The 19908-nt window shown below is 39.0% G+C and overlaps 1 protein-coding gene across 1 annotated transcript in view; it reads right to left on the bottom strand.

The window, feature by feature from the left end:
• The window catches only part of LOC119740619 (kalirin-like), a 57688-nt gene that overhangs the window by 5684 nt on the left and 32096 nt on the right, over positions 1-19908 (bottom strand). Inside the window, exons 3-10 of the mRNA XM_038215981.1 lie at positions 19639-19753; positions 14077-14167; positions 9417-9518; positions 8686-8799; positions 7596-7795; positions 3930-4182; positions 2898-3020; positions 1060-1251 (exon numbers count right to left, since the gene is read on the bottom strand). Coding sequence (XP_038071909.1) covers positions 1060-1251; positions 2898-3020; positions 3930-4182; positions 7596-7795; positions 8686-8799; positions 9417-9518; positions 14077-14167; positions 19639-19753 — 1190 coding nt within the window. The remainder of the gene's footprint in view (positions 1-1059; positions 1252-2897; positions 3021-3929; positions 4183-7595; positions 7796-8685; positions 8800-9416; positions 9519-14076; positions 14168-19638; positions 19754-19908) is intronic.

Below are 19908 nucleotides of genomic sequence, written 5' to 3'. Positions count from 1 at the left end.
CTGTGACACCGATAATGATCCGCCCATCCATACAGATTGGACATGTACTGTGGGAACCGAAAAGGAGGGGTTAAGATTTACTGTGGCACCGATAATGATCAGCCCAGCCATACAGATTGGACACGTACTGTGGGAACCAAAAAGGAGGGGTTAAGATTTACTGTGACACCGATAATGATCCTCCCAGCCATTCAGATTGGACACGTACTGTGGGAACCAAAAAGGAGGGGTTAAGATTTACTGTGACACCGATAATGATCCTCCCAGCCATACAGATTGGACATGTACTGTGGAAACCAAAAATGGGGGGTTAAGATTTATTGGGCATGTACTGTGGGAACCAAAAAGGAAGGGGTTAAAATTTACTGTGACACCGATAATGATCCTCCTAGCCATACAGATTGGACATGTACTGTGGGAACCAAAATAAGGAGATTAAGATTTACTGTGACACTAATAATGCTCTGCCCAGCCATACAGATAGGACATGTACAATGTACTGTGGCAACCAAAATGAGGAGGTTAAGATTTACTGTGAAAGCCCAGCCCCACAATGTTTACCAAATGCATAACCAAATGTCCAAATTTCTGTACTACAGAGGTCTGAGGACAAAAGTCTTGTGTGCACTTAAGAATGACTTGCAATGCTGGAGCATGCAAAATGGCACTGTGTAGACAATTCAGGTTGTTGCTCATAGTGGGAAGTCAGCAGGGCTTATTGCCAATGCTGGGATGGGTCCACTACCCGCTGTAACTATGTCATTTCGACCTGACCCAATTTAAAATTCTCTATGGTGTTACCACTTAATTTTTATTGAAGTGGATCACAAGTTAATCACAAGTTAATCACAAGACAACCACAATTCAGTCACAAGCTTAACCACTAGAAATCACAAGTCAGGTTATACAATATCAGGGAATTAACAATGACAGAGAAATGTCTTTTTAACATTTTCTTTTAACAGCTTGGAACTCGACTTGAAGCTTGATAACTTTTGTTACAATTGAGATGGACTTGTGAGGACTTGTGATTGAATCGATCACAACTCTCTAACTGACCTCTTCCACTTTCTGATGGAAAGCCACAGACATAGTCAGCAGTGTGCTCCTCTCATCCAAGGCTACGGCAAACGCACGCCACTTCTGGTCCAGCTTGTGGGTCAGCCGTTCAATCTGCTCAGCTGCGTAATGGCCGGACTCCATGAGGCGCGAGGCGATTCCTACAATCTGGTTGATGTGGACGTACATACCCTGTGGAAAACATTTGGACAAGGACCTGTTTAATCCATTTCAAGTGTACTACATTGTATTACATTGTATCTATTCACTGAAGAATTAATAAAACCATAGAGTACTTGGGCGGTTTTGAGTGCTACAGTGTGTTATAGTTAGGGCAGTTTGGGGCTCTGCAGTGACTGGTTAAAGCTATAGTCCATCATTTGCAGCCATCCGAAAAGTAACTGGCCTAATTATTGTTGAAAAACAAACTTGGTTGAAAGATAGTTAGGGAACTAAACTCCCTGTGAAATTATTCTTTCTGGGAAGCTGTCATTTTGAAGTAATAAACGAAAGAGGGCCTTTCCAACGGTGCGTCTTAAGACGCACCGTAGGAAAATTTAAATTAGTAATTCGTTTTGTTATTCGGTGAAGCGCATGCAAGCATTGGTACGATGCACACGCGTGCGCGGTTGCTACAATTCGTCGGATCAATGCGCGACGTCGCGTATAGCTGCAATTCAAAACAATTCAAAACATGATTCAGTAACTTTTGATTTGAAATTGAGATCCTAGAATGCTGTTTTTCTCGGAATTATAAAGCTGAAGCTGAGCTAAAACTTCATCAGGTTAGTTGTTCAGTATCCTTCATTAGATTTTGAACACTTTTGTTGCTTCAAACGAACAAAATGCACAAATTACAAATGATGGACTATACCTTTAACCCGTTAGTATGTGTACTACATTGCATTACATTGTATTTATTCACTGAAGAATCAATAAAACCATAGAGTACTTGGGCGGTTGTGAGTGCTACAGTGTGTTATAGTTAGGGCAGTTTGGGGCTCTGCAGTGACTGGTTAAGATAAAATATACAAAGGTGCGGTGGTTTATGCAGGAACCACTTCGATGTTTTTGGTCTATTTCATGGTGCTGATTACCATTATAGTTGGAAACGTTGTGCCAACTATAGCATAAAATTGTGGTAACCTTAAGTATCATTTCTTGGCATGGATGTGCATGTGGTTGTTTATGTGGAGATTTCTATTACGGCTGGTTCATGCTTCCTTTTAAATATCGGTGCAAAGCTGATTCGTTCAGGTAACGGAGAATGTCACAATGAACCTTCAGTTGCTGACATGAAATTTGCTTCGCTATCACTTGCTGTATAAACTAGCATCAGCGTCACTAATCTAAGCAACTTTTCCTGTTATAAGCATGCCTTTTGCTGAACAAACTGCTAACGGTCTCCATGAAAAGGATAAAGACTCTGTTAGCAGACGATTACGTGCTTAGCCACATGCAGCACACTGAAATCGGGCCCAGACTTACTTGATGACACATTAGCTTCCACTCCAGTTTACAATTTACAAACCCTGATCTGTTAACCACATTTGGTTTTTCATTGTTTCCACGAAAAGTGTAATATCCAATGGGCGAAAATATCAACAGGTTAGGTTTTGAACATTCTTCTTTGGATTTTGAGTGGAGTTATTATTGGAAACGAACAAAATGCATCAACAGCAAATGATCCCCCATGCATTTAATACAATAATCTGTTGAACACATTTCAAATGTGGTACAACACTTGTAAGTATATCTCATGCTTTCTTAAAGTTGCGGCATACACACGTTTTGACAACCCTAAAAATGGGGGGGGGGATGGTGTTTTTCTTACTGACCATAGCTTGGGTAGCAAAGCGGTTGTGTTCTTCCTGTAACTCCTCCCCAGTCTCTGACAAGGTGCCAATCTCGGTGTGGTTGAGAAGGAACAGTTCCTTTTGATGGGCCAGCCATTCAAACATCTACACCAAAAAAATTAAACAATCGACTCAACAAAATTCATTCATAAAATTCATTGACCTGTATCATCTTAACTTAGGAAAATTTATGTATAAATATATGAATCGTGCATTACCTGCTTGTTTTAACCCCTGTTTTACACTTACTTCAAACATTCATTCCTATAATACCCGCAGTACTACTAGGAAAAATCTGTATGTTAATTATTGTAGAACGACATTGTCCAAAAACAGTGTTGTCCAACGTGGCACTCTATATTGGAATAGTCTGGATAACACTTTTAAATCATCACCCACTCTCTCTATTTTTGCTAGAAAACTAAAAAAATCAATTTTTAATTGCATACTAAAACAATGTAATAGGGACAACAACGGCCTTGATTACTGTCTTACACCGGTGTCTGTGCTCTGTCTTTCCATGTATGTCTGTCACTTGTCTGTCTGTCCATAGGCTGGGGAACAAAAGCTTATGCTTCACCCCGGACCTAGATGCTGCCATTTAGTTAATGTTCACTATTGTAAATATATATATATGTACATGTATTGCCAATTTGAATATATAACATTATGTATCGTCCTTTATGCAGCATCGAAATAAATGTATGTATCTTATTTCTTATATTTCAACAATTAATTAAAGTGATTTGGAGTATTACTGGCTTCAAGTCACAAGTAAAATGAATGAACGGTTCATACCCTGCTACTTATGACTGGACTTTTGATATGGCTCGTGTGTACTTGTGACCCCATCACAAATATCTTAAGTAAATAACTTTTTTTGTATTGATTAATAGCAATGTATACGATATCACCAGTTAATAAAGACACTGTGACGGTATCGCAAGATCCTGATACGAGCTCTGTAATTTAAGTCCCAAAAAGGTACCTTTCCTATTTACATCACCAAATTACCTTCTGAACATCTTGTTCAAACAATCTGAGTTCCAGACACTGTTCCAGCTTCATCTTCCTGATCTGCCAGAGTTGGTGCAGCTGCTGCCTGGTGGCCGTCACACTGTCCATCATGCGATTGACGCGGGGTACCACACCATGGAAGTCGGCGCTGGCCGCTATGCTAGACATGCTGGTGAAGCTGCCGTGGGAGCTGCCTGAGTAACCCGAGTCGGTGGTGGTTGACTCGTCGCCGTTGAAACCACTGCAAATTCTGTTCCAATGAAGAGTTGACTTTTTTACATTTAAGCACAGTAACTTTAATGTGAAGGATCTAAAGCATCTTAAAACGTATGGCTCATGAAAGAACTCTTGAGAAAGGTGTGCAATTTATGTTTAAAGGGCACTTTGTTTTCAATCAAGTATACACAATATTTCTACAGTTTTATCAAGACCACAACTGTCAACTATTTCCTTAGGAAATAAAAAACTGCTGAAAACCGCTTCAGTTTTGTAGTCAAGTCGATCACAAATCCATCCATCATATCAAAAGTAAAGCACAGTTAATTTACAAGCCCCTTCACAGGTAAAAGGGGTGAACAATAACAAAGGAATGCCTTTGTCAGAGTTCAGTTCTATAACTTGTGACTTGGCCTTGGACTGTATGACTTAATAGTTACATGACCTGATGTTTCAATTCCTAGAGCAACCTTTAGCAAAAGCATTTTGCACCCCAGAAAGGTCCTACTAGGATTAGGCAAAAAAAAAAAATACTCGGTCCCTGGTCAGCGCGCGCGTCGATTTTAATCATGCGCGTCAACCTTTTTTTTTTCTTTTCAAATTAACACGGAAGCTACAACCGCGCCCTCTATTGCCGCGCCTCCTTAAATTTTTGTACCAAGGAGCACCAAGGAATGGGGAAATTGCACCAAGGCAAATGATAAAGGGCACCAAGGCAAATGATAAAGGGCACCAAGGCAAATGATAAAGGGCACCAAGGCAAATTATGGAGGACACCAATGTATAATGAGGACACAAAAAAGCAAAATAGTACCCACCTTGTCTGTACAATACAAGCTTGAAAAAAAAAATCCACCAAAAAAAAAAAAAATACCGCGTCACCGCATCAATTCCGGAAGAACTTCGGTCTGACCAGAGACCGACTATTTTTTTTTTTGGCCTTACATCAAACTTTTAGTATTGGATCTACACAAGAACAGTTCCTGTGAGTCAAAGTCAAGTGTTCTAAACTCTTTGACAACAGAATGAATTATCCTTATCAGACACATGTGCTGCGACATGCTAATGTGCAATGACGTCCTGGCCAATATATTAGCTAGTCATATACAGACAGATATCAGAGTTTCGAATGAGCTTGAGGTGGGAGCTAGCCTTTCTAGAGTTTATCCATACTGCATTCTCTTTGAGATAATACTTCTGGTTCCTCTGGGAAGCAAAAAAGATCCCTTTCCGAGTTAGTCCCTTCGAATGATGTATCCACATGCTTCTCCCAAATGCTAATCTGCAAATCACATTCAACTCACGTGAGTCTTTACCAATGATGACTTTTAATATTCCTTTACCCGATGAGCACTAATAATAATAATAACTAGAGGTTCGCGTTTGTTGTTACAAACGCAGAATGGTCGGGCAGGCAATTTGTTCATTAAACACTGCCGAGTTGAGTTATGAATATGTTTATGTAAGAACAAGGATCACAAAATTAGATCCTTTCCAGTACAATCAATTATTTTGTTATAAAAAAAATGCATCTTTAACGGTGTGATAAATTTTAGTAAACATTCTATGTACACATACAAGTTATTTCTGGCTTAATGGCGTCATTATTCAAAAACGGGAAGTGAATACTGTTTAGTTCGGAGTGGATAAATGTTCGTTGTGAAGTTAAATATAACTGTATGCATTCATAACACCTAACTCCAGTTTGATGACGTCACAGTATTTGGAAGCAAAAGGTAAACATTGTAAGGGATATCGTTATTTGGGCTACGAAGATATACGACATAAATCAAATGATATAATTAAATTTAAAATATTATCGTTTTCAAATTCTCATAGAAGTAACTTCCGGTCTCATGACGTCATGAATTTGAAACCTTGCCAAATTATCTGTGGTTAATCAAAGAATATCAAGGGGCGGTTTTGTGAAATTTTTACGGATGGTTTTCAAATTAAAGAAAGCAAACACTATTTAATATGCCGCTAGGGGGCGCCCTTTTGAAAGATGACGTCATCACACTGTTTTGTGTCTGGCATTCCTCAATAAACACTTTCAAAATATATATGTGTGTAGTAAAATGCTTCCCCTTTTGAGTTATACTCGGTTTTTATTGCACTTCCGGTAACACCGGAAGTGAAGGTCAAGCGGTTTTGTGTGCGGGGACAAGAATTGTTTCTCACAGCATAGTCTACAACCTCACGAAAAAACAAACACGATACTATATTTAGTTCAAAAGATATAGCGCAAACTATTTCGTAAAAATTTGCCCTTAAATCACTTGTAATTTGATACCTGATGACGTCATGATGACGTAACAAAATATATAGTATCTTCGTAACGTGATACAAATTCACACTAGGTTTTATGATCATACCGTAAACTGTATGGAAGAAATTTTGCTTTGTTTTGATTTCAGGCTAAAGTCTTCATTTTGAATTCACCTAACTTTAACCTTCCGGTTGACCCGGAAGAAGGGGTCAAGTGAGTTCACGTACACGAAAATGTTTATCAATTCATGGTCTATCTTACTACAGAATATAAACATCACTGATTATTTTGTTCAAGAGTTATGGGTGAAGGTATTTGACCCTTTTCCAGCTAAAATCGCTTGTAATTTGACACCCGATGACGTCATCATGACGTCAGAGTAATATGCACCACTTCGGATGAGGGTCGATATATATTGCAAGTTACAAGTTCATACCGTATACCGTTTAGGAGAAAACCCGCGGAGAAGTATTATCCGGGAAAAAAAAAAAAAAAAGATTTATTGTAACAGATCCAAAGAGTGGTCGGGTTGTGCCCGACCACTCAATAACAATCATTACCGGGAATGGGTCATTTGGGAGACATTCCCATAGACTTGTGCCCTAACCCAATATTCCCTTGTCCTATTTCCACAAATTTCGGTATTTTTACTAATTAGACCACGAGCAACAAATATAACCTGATTGCGACAGTAAAATTTTGCCTCTTAAGGGGGGCTGTGGAATTAGGGAGACATGAAAATGTCTCCCTAATGACCAGTGTCTCCCTATTGTCGAAGAAATTACGATAACGTGTCTCCCTAATGGCACATTTGTGGGAATAATAATAATAATAATAATAATAATAATGTGGAGCTTATACAGCCCCTTATACCTTTCAAAGCGCTTCACAATTATTATTCTTGTTCATCAGGAATGAGACCATTTTTCTGCAGCAGCTCGAGATCAGCGCAATGTGGTCTCTACCTTCACAGGTACCAGTTTATACTCCTGGGTGGACAGAGGCAATGGTAATAAAGTGTCTTGCCCAAGAACACAAGCACCATGTTCCTCGTCAGGGTTCGAACCCACGTAAACACAGCACATAAATCGAACACCATAAACCATTGGACAACAGCGCCCAAACACTCTAGCCCGACCACTGCTACATGTAACTCCTAGAGGTTATCCTTAACATACCTCCTAAGAAGCTTCTGTCCGTCCTGGTTGATCTGCTCCACGGGGATCTCCATCACCTGTTCCCGCAGGTGCGTGTGCTCCTCAATCTGCTGCTGAGCGCCCTGTATTGTCATGGAGAAGTTAGTGCAGTTCATGTCCCGCTTCAGGTGGTCTTGGCGGTGCATGAGCTCCGAGGCCTTTGTCAGGAAATCCTCCACGGCCTGGAAGGGAGGGGAAAGCCAAGTTAAAGAAAAAAGCAAAATTGGCAAGCCTGATAAAGCTAGTCCCAGATCAATTTGGTCTAAGAGGCCTAGGCTTCTAGGGGTGTGGGCTAGGGGGTCCTAATGGTCCCAAGAGACGTTTTTGGCCAAGGTGAGACTAAAGCAGTCTAAGAGAACACAAGGCTGGCCCACTAGGCCAGCAAATATATTAGGGGTTCGCTAGAAAGCTCTGGGGAATCAGGTTGGCATAGGGGTACTTTCCTCACCTTTCACCGCTGTGGCCCTGGTTCAAATCCCGCCTGGGCCAACATGTGGATTGGGTTTTCTGTCCCCACCTGATTCCGTGGGTTTTCCCAAGAATACTCTTCTGGGGTTTTCCTCCCACACCTAAAACTGTAATTTCTTCTCACTGTCTTCTCTTTGCTGAGCCCCATGGGAGACCAGAGGTTTCACTGAATGGGCTGCCCAGTTAAAATAAGAATTAAAGAAATAAATATCACTTTGACTCTGAAAGCTGCTGGGCATCTATGTCAATTACCCTGTACACATGGTGATAAAAGTTGCCAGACTACGTGTACATCTTTTTTTTTCTCTCATTGGTTTGTGGATGATGCTAGTTGATGTAAATTAAAGATGTACTGAATATGGAAGAGTCTAGCTGACTCATAAACTAGGACTGAACAAGTGTTGTAGTCCAACCCTTTTTCTGAGTCTGACAAGCATACCAAATGTAAGGTGATGTAGGAATTGAGCCTAGTGGTTGGGATACCTGGGCTTTCAATGATGGGTTTGGAGTATTTGGACAAAAAGGTATACAGAAAAGTGTAGGATTGGGACCCGAGTCCGGGTACCGTACCTTTTTAACAATTTTGAAATAAAACTATACCAACCATTCTGAGTTGGATCCACTCTTCGTGTTCGTAGGTTAATGTGCCGTCCAGTTCAGGTGTGAGTTGTGAGGGGTCGATGACCTTGTGCAAGCTTTCCTGGGATATCATGCTGGTCTGTTGGAGGTGGAAAATGGGTAACACCGAAAACACATGAAGACAATTGCTGAACAATTAAACATTCAATTTGAAGCTTATGATAGTAATGAATTTCTAACTTATAGACCACTATAGGCACCCTAGCAATGGCGAAGGCCCCCTACAATGGCAAAAGTACTCTGCTTTATTTAGATAATCCATCATGGAGCAGCTGCTTTGTACATTAGCGTGCACAATGGTTTCTCCATTGAAGGGGGCCTTGCTAGTGTACAGTGATCACATGCCTGGAATCGTTGAAAGCGTGATCTTGAAAGGTTTTCCGCCAAAAAGCACATCAATGTGCTTTACTGCATTATTTGTTGAAAGGCTATCCTCAAAATCCTTGCGTGCATATACTGTATTTCCTTTTACACGACACAAACACTCAAACGGAGAGCACACAGTAGTTTTCAAAATTGCGACGTAGACAATCAAGTCATGTTCATAATTTAATAATAATGAATAGAATGATGCAACGCTCACTATGGTTCGAGAAATTTATCATTTATTCTCTTCCATTCCATACCTTGTACATGTAGGTTCAACTTGCTCTCAGATGTTAAGAAAGAAACGTTAGTTGGTTACTTCAAACTTACTTCAAACTTGAGTTTGGAGCTGCCCAGACTCGTCCTGTGTTTCTGCCAGAATTTCTCAGGCTTGATGATGTGGACTATGTGGATGTGGTCAGGTATGCATTCCTGCAAGGAAATGATAGGATGTTCAAAGAAACTAGAGTCAATTATTACTCAAAATTTCAAAATGCTTCTCCAATTTGTTGAAGGAATCTGAATGCTTTTCCAACAATAACGAGTAAGGGTACTTTAAATGGAACATGGTACATGAACATTTTACCAGTCCCTAGCAACCAGCAGCCGATTTCACGAAACTTTACGCAATGGCGTAACTCCACTTGCGCCACAATGTACCGGTATTGCGTAATTTGTGCAACACTTCACAATGCGCAACATTACAGTAACAATGATTTCACGAAAGTTTCATAGTAAGTAAGTGCACAACTTGCCCAACAAATTTTAGGTGGTGTAAGTTCTGGCGTAGCGACTGACAAGGAACTATTTTACTACCAAATCGTTATCGTTGTGGAGCCTGTCATTGAAGAACTAATCAAGGTTGATGCAAGACATTAACAGGCAGATTGAGGTAAGTGAATTTCTATTTTATTTGTGACAGAATTTTAAGACTTTCTGCAGGATTCCGAAGAAGTGGGACAAAGTTATTTTCAAAATGGCAGATGGAGGTTTATTCAACGACTATTTCTAGACCGAACAAAATCATACACAAACAGGGGTCATACGGTAAATGCTGGTATTATCCTCGTCCAAGATGTTTGGATTATTTCAAACGTTGCACAGCTGCGCCAAATTTTGGAGTTTAGGATCATTTCTCCGAATCATTAACCCTCCTACTCTGGCTGGCAATTTCAACAAGGCTAGCCCAGTAGTCAAAATAAATCAAGTGACTGTTTTCAACAGTTGAGTGCTCCCTGCCTTCATAAAGCAGGATTGACTGGCTGTGATTGTTATGAAACCTAATATAGCTATGCTTTGACTGTAGGAGATTGATAAGCCGGATGTGCCTACCAGCAACCTGCTTTTTGGAAAGTCACGGTGCCACTTGTATTATGATCTAACTGTTGGTGACTAGCGTGATGACTAGCTTGTGTTAAAGGTATAGTCCATCATTTGTAATTAGTGCATTTTGTTCGTTTGAAGCAACAAAAGTGTTCAAAATCTAATGAAGGATACTGAACAACTAACCTGATGAAGTTTCAACTAAGCTTCAGCTGTACATTCCGAGAAAAACAGCATTCTAAGATCTCAATTTCAAATCCAAAGTTACTGAATCATGTTTTGAATTGTTTTGAATTGCAGCTATACGCGACGTCGCGCACTGATCCGACGAATTATAACAACCGCGCGCGCGTGTGCGTCGTTCCAATACTTGTGCGCGCTGCGCTGAATAACAAAACGAACTACTAATTTAAATTTTCCTACGGTGCTTCTTAAGAATCACCGTTGGAAACGCCTTCTTTCGTTGATTACTTCAAAATGACAGCTTCCCAGAAAGAATCATTTCACAGGGAGTTTAGTCCCCTTACTATCTTTCAACCAAGTTTTGACTTTTTGACTGATTGTGACTGATCAACCAAAGGGAGGGTTAATGATCATGGTTAATTGGAAATGTCACAGACATTACATTTTCTTCCGTAATGCTGGAATTGCCCTACTCAATAAAGCAACCGCCCCGTGACAGATTATCTTAACAATAGCTAGAGCGATGCTTTTGCCATTGAAGGGGGCTTTCATGAGCGTACATGAGTGTTCATGTGCTCGGAATAGTCTATGTTTGGTTATAAAGGAAGAATTCATACATGTACTAATCATCTTGACGGAAGAAATTTGTAGTGTTTGTTTTAGAAGTCGGAAATTGATGCTTTGGGTACATAGGGTATCTCCGACTGCTATAAATCACATTGCGGGAATGGGCTCACACCATGGGCAGAGCATAGGGATCAAAAATCCATTGCTAGCATATATCTCGAGTGTCAAGACATGAGCATGATGTGAGAATGTGTTTAATGAGCAATGAAAGACTGATATACAGACCAAAGGCAAATAACTCAACTGACTGGCATGCCTAGGATAGGAGTGAATGGCCATGGTGAATTATGGCCCTATTTGGGAAGGTTTTATGCACTGGTGTAAGGTCATTATCCCCTTCAATATGCAATCTTGCATTTACTCACACTTCATGGGGAAATTTCAAGATTTCAGTCATCTGAAATGTTTGTTTAACTTTATCTGCTCTTGGCGCATTACGTAAGTGATTCATTTGTGTATGTTAACTGACTCTAACAAAATTGTCATACTTTATTTGGAAACGAGTTTCTCCTTTCCTTGATAGGAATAACAATATTTCAATTATTGCTTCAAATGTTATTGGTCATCCAGTGCAAATAATTATTTGTAAAGCTTAAAGGGAATATATACAACATTTGCTTTTGCTGTAATTTTTAGAAATAGATGGATTTGGGGATTAATATTTTATGGCAATTGTTACACTGACTTGTTTGAAGTTTTGCCTTCGTAGATGCAGGAAAAACCAAGAAAAACAATCATGTTCTTGTAGTCCAGTTCCCTGACCCCACTTAAACTGATATGGAGCAATTTACAGACGTCGGGAATTGTAAGGTCAGGGAACCAGTCTAGAAGGCTTGTACCCATTCATGGATGTTTAATCAATTGCAAATATAATTCAAACCAACTAAATATGGTGAATTGGAGGAAGTATTTGAATAAAGCCAGGTTTTTATTGGTCAGCCGACCACCGTTGGAAATTGATAAAAAATACTTTTTGCTGATCAGCCACCCACCGTTGGAAAGTGATAAAAAAAATACCACCATTCTTGAAAATGACAGCACACCAGGTGCCATGATTTTATGGGATGCTTTAGACTGTCATTCACTAACAGTCCAGCAAGGTATTTTGTAATAATTTGGTAGTTTTGTTTTATGATGTTTGCAAATGTTATATATTCCCTTTAAGGTTCCAAATTTGTAAATATTTTTTAAGAACTTTAATCCGTCTTTCATGTACATGTAGGTACCCAAACATATTTATTTACTACAAGTAATTTGTTTTACCGTAACTTTGTATACTATGTGCTGAACTATCAGTCTACATTATTAAATCTAAAAATTAATGTGGCCTGACGTTGCGAACTTAGCAAGTTCTTCTTTCATTTTTTTCAGTCTACATTATTATCAGACATCTAACAATCCTTTTCCCCTTTTTACTCCAAATCAGAGAGACAGTTATGAGTTAAGTCTGTCATTCATCAGGCGCGGCACGTGTGGCATGCATTCAACGCACCGATGAACTGTGTCATGTACGTCCGCGAACTGAGATCACAGTGAAAGAGGTTTGGGCCAGAACAACAAAAAGGCACGGTTTTGCTCAGAGCTTATGATGATCATAGTTCTACATAGTTCTACATGTATATAACACATGTGATGCAATAAGTAGGGCACAGCTTTGTGACAATACAATGGGCTTGGAAGCCTGGGATGAATTTTCATGATTTAGTTACAGATGTCCTTCACATGAAAACATCTCAAAGATGTACTATTTGATCGTAATTATTCATATCTTAACTGACTCCCCTGGAATGTATAAGGCTGCAGCAGTCTTGTCATACATGTACATATAACTGGCTATTTCACATTTCATACGTGAGTCTTTGCAAAAACTGATGGCTACACATTTAAAATCACATAAAAGGAAAAAAAACAAATCTTAAATTTCGTTTTTTCTCAATAAACCGGGATTAGTCTTTCAATCACATTTTGCAAATTCTGATAAACCTAAACCCCAAACCACTTGGCATTCCAACGAACTTTCCTAAAGTTTCCTACAACCCACCGCTCTGCACAAAATCAATGGCTGTACCGGTACTTTAATCTTTCTAAGGGCATCAAGTCATATGTGAATTAAGAGATAGTGTTGGGCTATACCTTCCTAAATCCTGTATGTTGAAGAAACTGGGGAGTTGGAGAAATCACAGTGCCTTTACTAAAGAGAATTGTATTGCTGTGTTGTTTTTGTTTTGTTTTGTTTTTTGAGGGGGTGTGTTTTATTTTTTTATATTATTTATGGAGTTAAATCCCAGTCGACCCATCACTTAAATTTGATCTGGAGAACTCATACTGCATACTAAAGAGTATTTTATTTCTGTGTATTTCATTTGGGGGGTTATGTCTTTGGTTTGTTTATGGTTTTAATTGAGTTTTTACCCATCAGTTAGATTTGACCTGGTGTTACCATCATAATGTCGCTTAGCACAGAACATTTTTGCTTAGCAGAAACTGGTTACCAGCTAAAACATCATGTTTTGTACACTGCTTGTGACCGGTACTCTGCAGATTTTTGTTAAACAAATAAAATTGCTAAGCAAGACTTTCTGCTGAACAGCTCCTGGGGCCAATTTCACGGAGCTGCTAAACAAACAAATTTGCTTAGCACAAAATCTGGCTTATAAAAGCAGGTTACCAGCCAAAACTCCATGTGATGTATATTGCTCGTCACTAGTACTCAGCTGTTGTTTGCTATAGCGTGAAATCACATGAAGTTTTGGCTGGTAAACTGCTTTTATAAGCCAGGCTTTTTTTGTGCTTAGCAATTTTTTTGCTAAGCAGTGCCGTGAAATTGGGCCCTGAGATTGATGCTAAGCATTTTTACCTGTAAGACCTTGAGGACTGGTTTGATGTTACTCCAGGTGGATCCTCTCATGTCAATGATGACAGTGAAGCCTAGGTCCCTGGCCTCATCACTGCATGGGGGAAGAAGAGATAAAACGCAACAATTAGACATGGTCAAGTAAAAGAAAAAATAGTTTCTTGTCTGAGCTGTTTTAAAAAAGGGAGGAGGCTGCCGGTTTTTTATTTCCCAAGATGGCAGATTCTCCAAGATCAATTCTTCCATTCTCTTGACTCTTTTACTGACACTTTTTTTGTGTTCAAAGGAGCCTTCTACCAGATTTTAAACTTGCATACATACATGTAGCTATAGTTTTGCTGGAGAAATGTAAACCAGACAAAAATTTATATTTCAAATGAAGGATTGAAAAAAAAACAGGAAGGGAAAAAAAATGAGGCGGGAGGGAAAAAAGGGAACGGGCAGGGCCTAGAAACTGGGGTTTTTTTTTACTTGGCCTAAGATGAACATCTCCAGAAACCACACAAAGATTAGAAGACATTCATTAAAATTCCATCACATTGAATATCTGTAAGTTGTGGAGGTTGTGTGGCGTCCTTATTTGGTCAAACCCACACAAATGCATCAACAGTTAGACTTATAATGTACTTTAATTGCTCACTATCTTTTCGATTCAATCTTGGTGAAAAAAATACTCATACTCAGGTACTCATACATATATGTACTTACAATACATTTGCATAATAAGCATTGTATCCATACTCATGCTTGCATGTGCTCATGGTAAACTACCGTACTTGTATTTATTACTCTTATTTGTGGATACATGTTATTACTTATACTCGTACTCACGAAACAACGAGAAATGGTAATATACAACCAAAATGGTTTACACGTATAATAAATAAAAGTTTTTATACGTTTTAGTAAAGCTTTTATACATGTACTTGCACACGTACTACCAGTATACTGCACATTATGTGGAATCACTATCGGCTGTACAGGAACAGTTCACAAAATGCCATTGGCTACAATTTGTAGCAATTGATGATCAACATAAAGTAACTGGATTTTCCTGTAACCATTGGAGTTAATTTCTGTGCAAGGCAAACATGTATGTATACAGCAACATCCCAAAGTTGAAAGAACAGTCAGTGACACGCAAATGTACCGGTACATGTACCGGTACGTACAATATACTCTGCTTGTAATTTGTACTATTATGAATACATGTACAGTACATGTACATGTACATAATTTACGTGCAAGCGTCTTTCTGTCTCCATTATTTCAAGAAGACCCTACAAATGTCAGGCCAAATTTAGAATTCCTTGAATCATATCAATGAAGAGCTCCGTGCGCTATGCTAAGTGTGACACTCATGTAGACTTCAGACTAACTTAAGATTCCTTCGCTCGTCTGACTTCAGCTTGGTGTCAGCTAGATGAATGAAAGCGTCGGTCAACGCCGTCAAAAATTAATGAAGTCTAGGATATGGCTTATTTTAAGCTGTTTATCATACTGGTATCTAATCACATGTTGTAGGGATCTGGCTAAAATTTTATTTTAAAATAAAATAAATTTAAATATTCTACCCTTAGGGCACGTATCATTTATTCATTTATTGCTACAACGAAAAAAGAAATTGACATACAGTTCATGATGTTTAGCAAACTGAGTTGGGGAACACGTGCAGATCCCTAGATGTACAATGTAACTGGTACATATCGGTACATTGTACGCATACTGTATACAAGAATCCATAAATTTCAAATTGCATGCTAAGAATTGGTTTAAAAAAACTTGAACAAACAAACTAAATATTTTATGCATTATACGTGTAACAATATAAAGGACAACATTCTGTCGAGAAACTGCAGTTGTTGTATTTCTGTTTTTCCCGAGCACGCTTGTTGATTTATGTCTCCTGATATGAATACATAATCCATATGCCATTATGATTAGTCTTTTTCTGGCAGTGGGCCAAGGTTTGTTAAAAGCTAATATCGTTTTACCACAGAGTGTCGCGTGTCCTAAAAGTCATTAAAATACGAGGATGAAAACATCACTTGATGATCATTCTGAGACTAATGCATCAAAAAAAAATAGTCATTGAGTAGGTTTTTTTTTACTTGGATTTAAAAAAAAAAAGATTAGACTAATTGCATTGGCATTGGAAGGCATACCGGTATCATTAAGTGCCCACTCAATTTTTCAAAGGAATTCATGTACGGTAATTGTTGCTTCCCCAACTCCACTTTTGTGACCAAGCTCCTGAATTTGTTTTGTGCCACCCTGCCAACTTACATAAAACAGTCCATTACTGCTGCACATCAGCATCTACAAGCTCCAAGGCAAAGAAATGTCCACAAAGCCAACTGGACTCCCCTTAACTATAAGTCTCCTTTCATAAAAATTTATCTCAATCTGATACCACTGTTAGGGTGTCTTTTAGGGGCGTTCTCCACTTATACCAAATACAGTCGAGTCTCATTAATACAAACTCGTTCGGACCTAGCCAAATTGTTTGTTATATATCAGAATTTTGTATTAATAGGAACATCAGTCCCATTCATTGTGCACATAAATGCACAGTCGGGACTAAGGCTTTATGTTTGTTATAACCAGAATTTTGTATTAACAGAGTTTGTACGAACGAGATTCGACTGTACTCGTATATTCGATCATCAACCAAATATTCGATAAGCTTTAAGCCGGTTTGAATATTCGAAAGCAAAAACTACGCACACACTGTATATACACGACTGTGTTGTTGTTTTATCTTAAAATGTTGGCACTTTATTGTCAGGTGCCACTTAGACAGTAACCTTTTTGGTCGATGGTGGTTCATCATTTTGCAGTAATAAAATACTTACTGCAAAATACTCCAGCAACCCAAAATCGATCGCCAAACACAAATTTCAACCGGCGCGCTCTTCATGCGAGTTTTTACCTGGCCAGCACACATTTGCAGCTAGCAGTTTTGAAAATTCGGTCAAACGCAGTTTCAAGCAATCAAATACTGAATGATTGGAGAATGAACAGCCCTGCAGTCTTTTCACTTTTCCAAATACCATCCAGTCCAAAATTCTATAATTTTGTCAATATCATTGAGACCATTTATCAGTAACACACACACAAAATGAAGCGGAAAGAAAGTAACTCTGATGGACACCTAAACATTGACTCCGAAAAATGTAGACCTGTGTTTTGAACATCATGAACAATGGAAATAGACAGATGAGATTTGAAGGTTTGCATGGTGGAAAGATACTAAGACAAGATAAGTTTGCGGTAGCACCATGTGAATAAATCTCTTTTGTGAGTATGTGTGGTTCCGAAAAGAACCGGAGGGACTCCATGTTTCGAAAAGTATGCTCTGCCCGTCGTAATAGACAGATCTACAAAATGCTCAAAGTTTCCCTCTTGTTTGTGTGTGTCCGTTATGTTCTTGCAGTACAGTTGAAAGCAGAGTCTTCATAAACTGGTTCAGGTGAACCACAGAAAATCCTTGGCCCCACTCAGTCAAAGACAATCCCATTCCTCCACACGCTAGCAAACTGTAAATGATTTTTAATTCTCGGCTCTCGTTATCAAAATTGAAAATATTGATTATCTTCTGCTCCAGTACTCGTTTCAATTAGCTGGCGTCAATGGACATTTACAAATCTGAGGACAAAGTCACACTGTGGCCGCAGTGAATATGAAGTGCTCGCAGTGAGTGTGATTCGGTACCACGCCTGGTGAGTTCGGCGGTGCAATTATGGGATTAGGAACCCGCTACCGGTAATTATTCTTGTTCAAATAACCATTCCAGACGCTGAGGTGGGTTTGTAAATAATCATAACTGGATTGACGCGGTGTTGTGTTTATTTACTTTTGCATGCTACTTGTGCGTGGGTTTTGACGAGACAAAAAAATTGGTGTTATGACGGTTGGCCAGTAACGACTTAACTATAGATAAGGAATGGGCTGATGATATTGCATCTCTTTGTGAGACCAAATTGCAATGAGCTTCATGAGCAAATGCCCCACAAAATTTGAACTGCAATTTTCCAAATTAAAAAAAAGGAATCAAGTAATTCAAAACGAGATGATAAAATCTGTGCAGAATATTATATCACGCCATGAAATAATGAATTCATCAATCATTTTATGAGTCATAAATTATGAGTAGCAAAGTAGCTGTCAAGGTTACATGTAGAGATAATGATAATGTAGAGATAATGATAATGGAATCATTATATCAAACACATCTCCACCTCCTCCTAAAAAAATTATCAAGTCAAAGATTCTTTTCACATTTTGAAATTGTTGACTCTATTGTATACACTCACTGAAAAAGTTCTATGAATATGATAAGGTTAAATGTACATGTATGATTTAAAAATCCTGAAGTCAAACATTCTGCTCTCAAATCAACAGAAAGCAATGGTCTACGTGACAATCTGGGATCCAAACAGGATCCATTTCTGAGAGACTCTCCATCTGTGTAAATGTCAGGACGGCCTAGGCAAGCTTGCACACGGGCCACAGAGGCATGTTGTGTCTATATTTGCCCAGCAACTTGCGTGGGTTCTCTCTTCCCCCGATCAAGTGTATAACATTTGTAACTTGTTAAGCCTTTTTTCCACAAAAACATTTTTAATTATTCTTTCTTAAGTTGCTGCCCCCTGATCTTCAACAAGTACATTTTTTTTCTATCAACTTTTCAATTTGTATTTTCATTGTAAGGATTTTTTCTTTCTATTTTGTGCTTCTGCAACCCTCCAAAAAAGGCCGTTAAATTATCTGGGGTTGGTTTTGAAGAACTAACACACATAAAAGATCCCCCTGAAACGGTCACACCGCAAACAATTCAAAATTGCTGTGCATGGGCAACTGGGCTCCATTTCTTGGCTCTGCTTACTGTAAGCTAAAAATTCCTGATTATAGCAGAAAATTCTGGTTAAGCACATAATGGTGACCGTAAGCGCGGAATTCTGTGGTTAGCAGAGCCTTCAAATAAGTAGAGCCATCTGCTAACCACAGAATTTGGTGCTTACGATCACCATTTTGTGCTAACCGCACCAGCAGAAAAATTCTGTGCTAACCCTGTAAGCACAAACCCTTATTTAAGGGATGCACACATGCGCAGAAGCCAAAATTCACTTACCGTAAGCACAGAATTTTCTGCTACAATAAGCAGGGATTTTCCGCTAATGGTAAGCACAGCCATGAAATTGGGCTTTAGTTAGCACACAAAATGCTTGCTTACATGTAAGAAAATCTGTTATCGGCCAAAACATCATGTGCTGTATATTTCACATGAGTTGGTACACATCTTTTTTTTCCCCCCTAACATATGAATCTGCTCAATCTTTTTTTTTCTACATGAAATTGGGCTCCGGTTTTCATCCGGTGTTGAAGAGATGACCTAGCCAATAAGACTACGGTTAAGGCTAGGACTAAGGCTGCATCCAAACTAATGGCTACGGCTCACAATAACACACGTGTCTATGGCAAGTGGCTTCAGCCGCTTCCATAGCCGCATGTGTAATTGTTAGCCATAGCCGAGTAATTGCAAACCCGGCTTATGAAACCAACCTCGGTATTGTGCTGAGGTAGTAGACGACTCGCCGCAGGTCCTCCGGTTTGACTTTATCCAGGTTGGGTCTGGAAGGGAAGGTAAGGATGGGGCCACCTCGCTTATCTCTCCCTCCTAGAATATCAATCAGAATCAGTATTGGAGATGTTAATAATCAGTATTTTATGCAGTGTTTCATAGTCGAGTCCATCACAAGTCCAGTCAAAAGTAAATCACAAGTGCTTTCCCAGAACTAATAAGTAACAGGGGATGAGCAATATAAACAAAAA

Source organism: Patiria miniata, unplaced genomic scaffold (genome assembly GCF_015706575.1).
Source record: "Patiria miniata isolate m_02_andy unplaced genomic scaffold, ASM1570657v1 HiC_scaffold_5, whole genome shotgun sequence".
NCBI classification, from domain to species: Eukaryota; Metazoa; Echinodermata; class Asteroidea; order Valvatida; family Asterinidae; genus Patiria; species Patiria miniata.
Note: the sequence above shows the minus strand (reverse complement) of the source record. Positions and strands in the feature narration are given on the sequence as shown.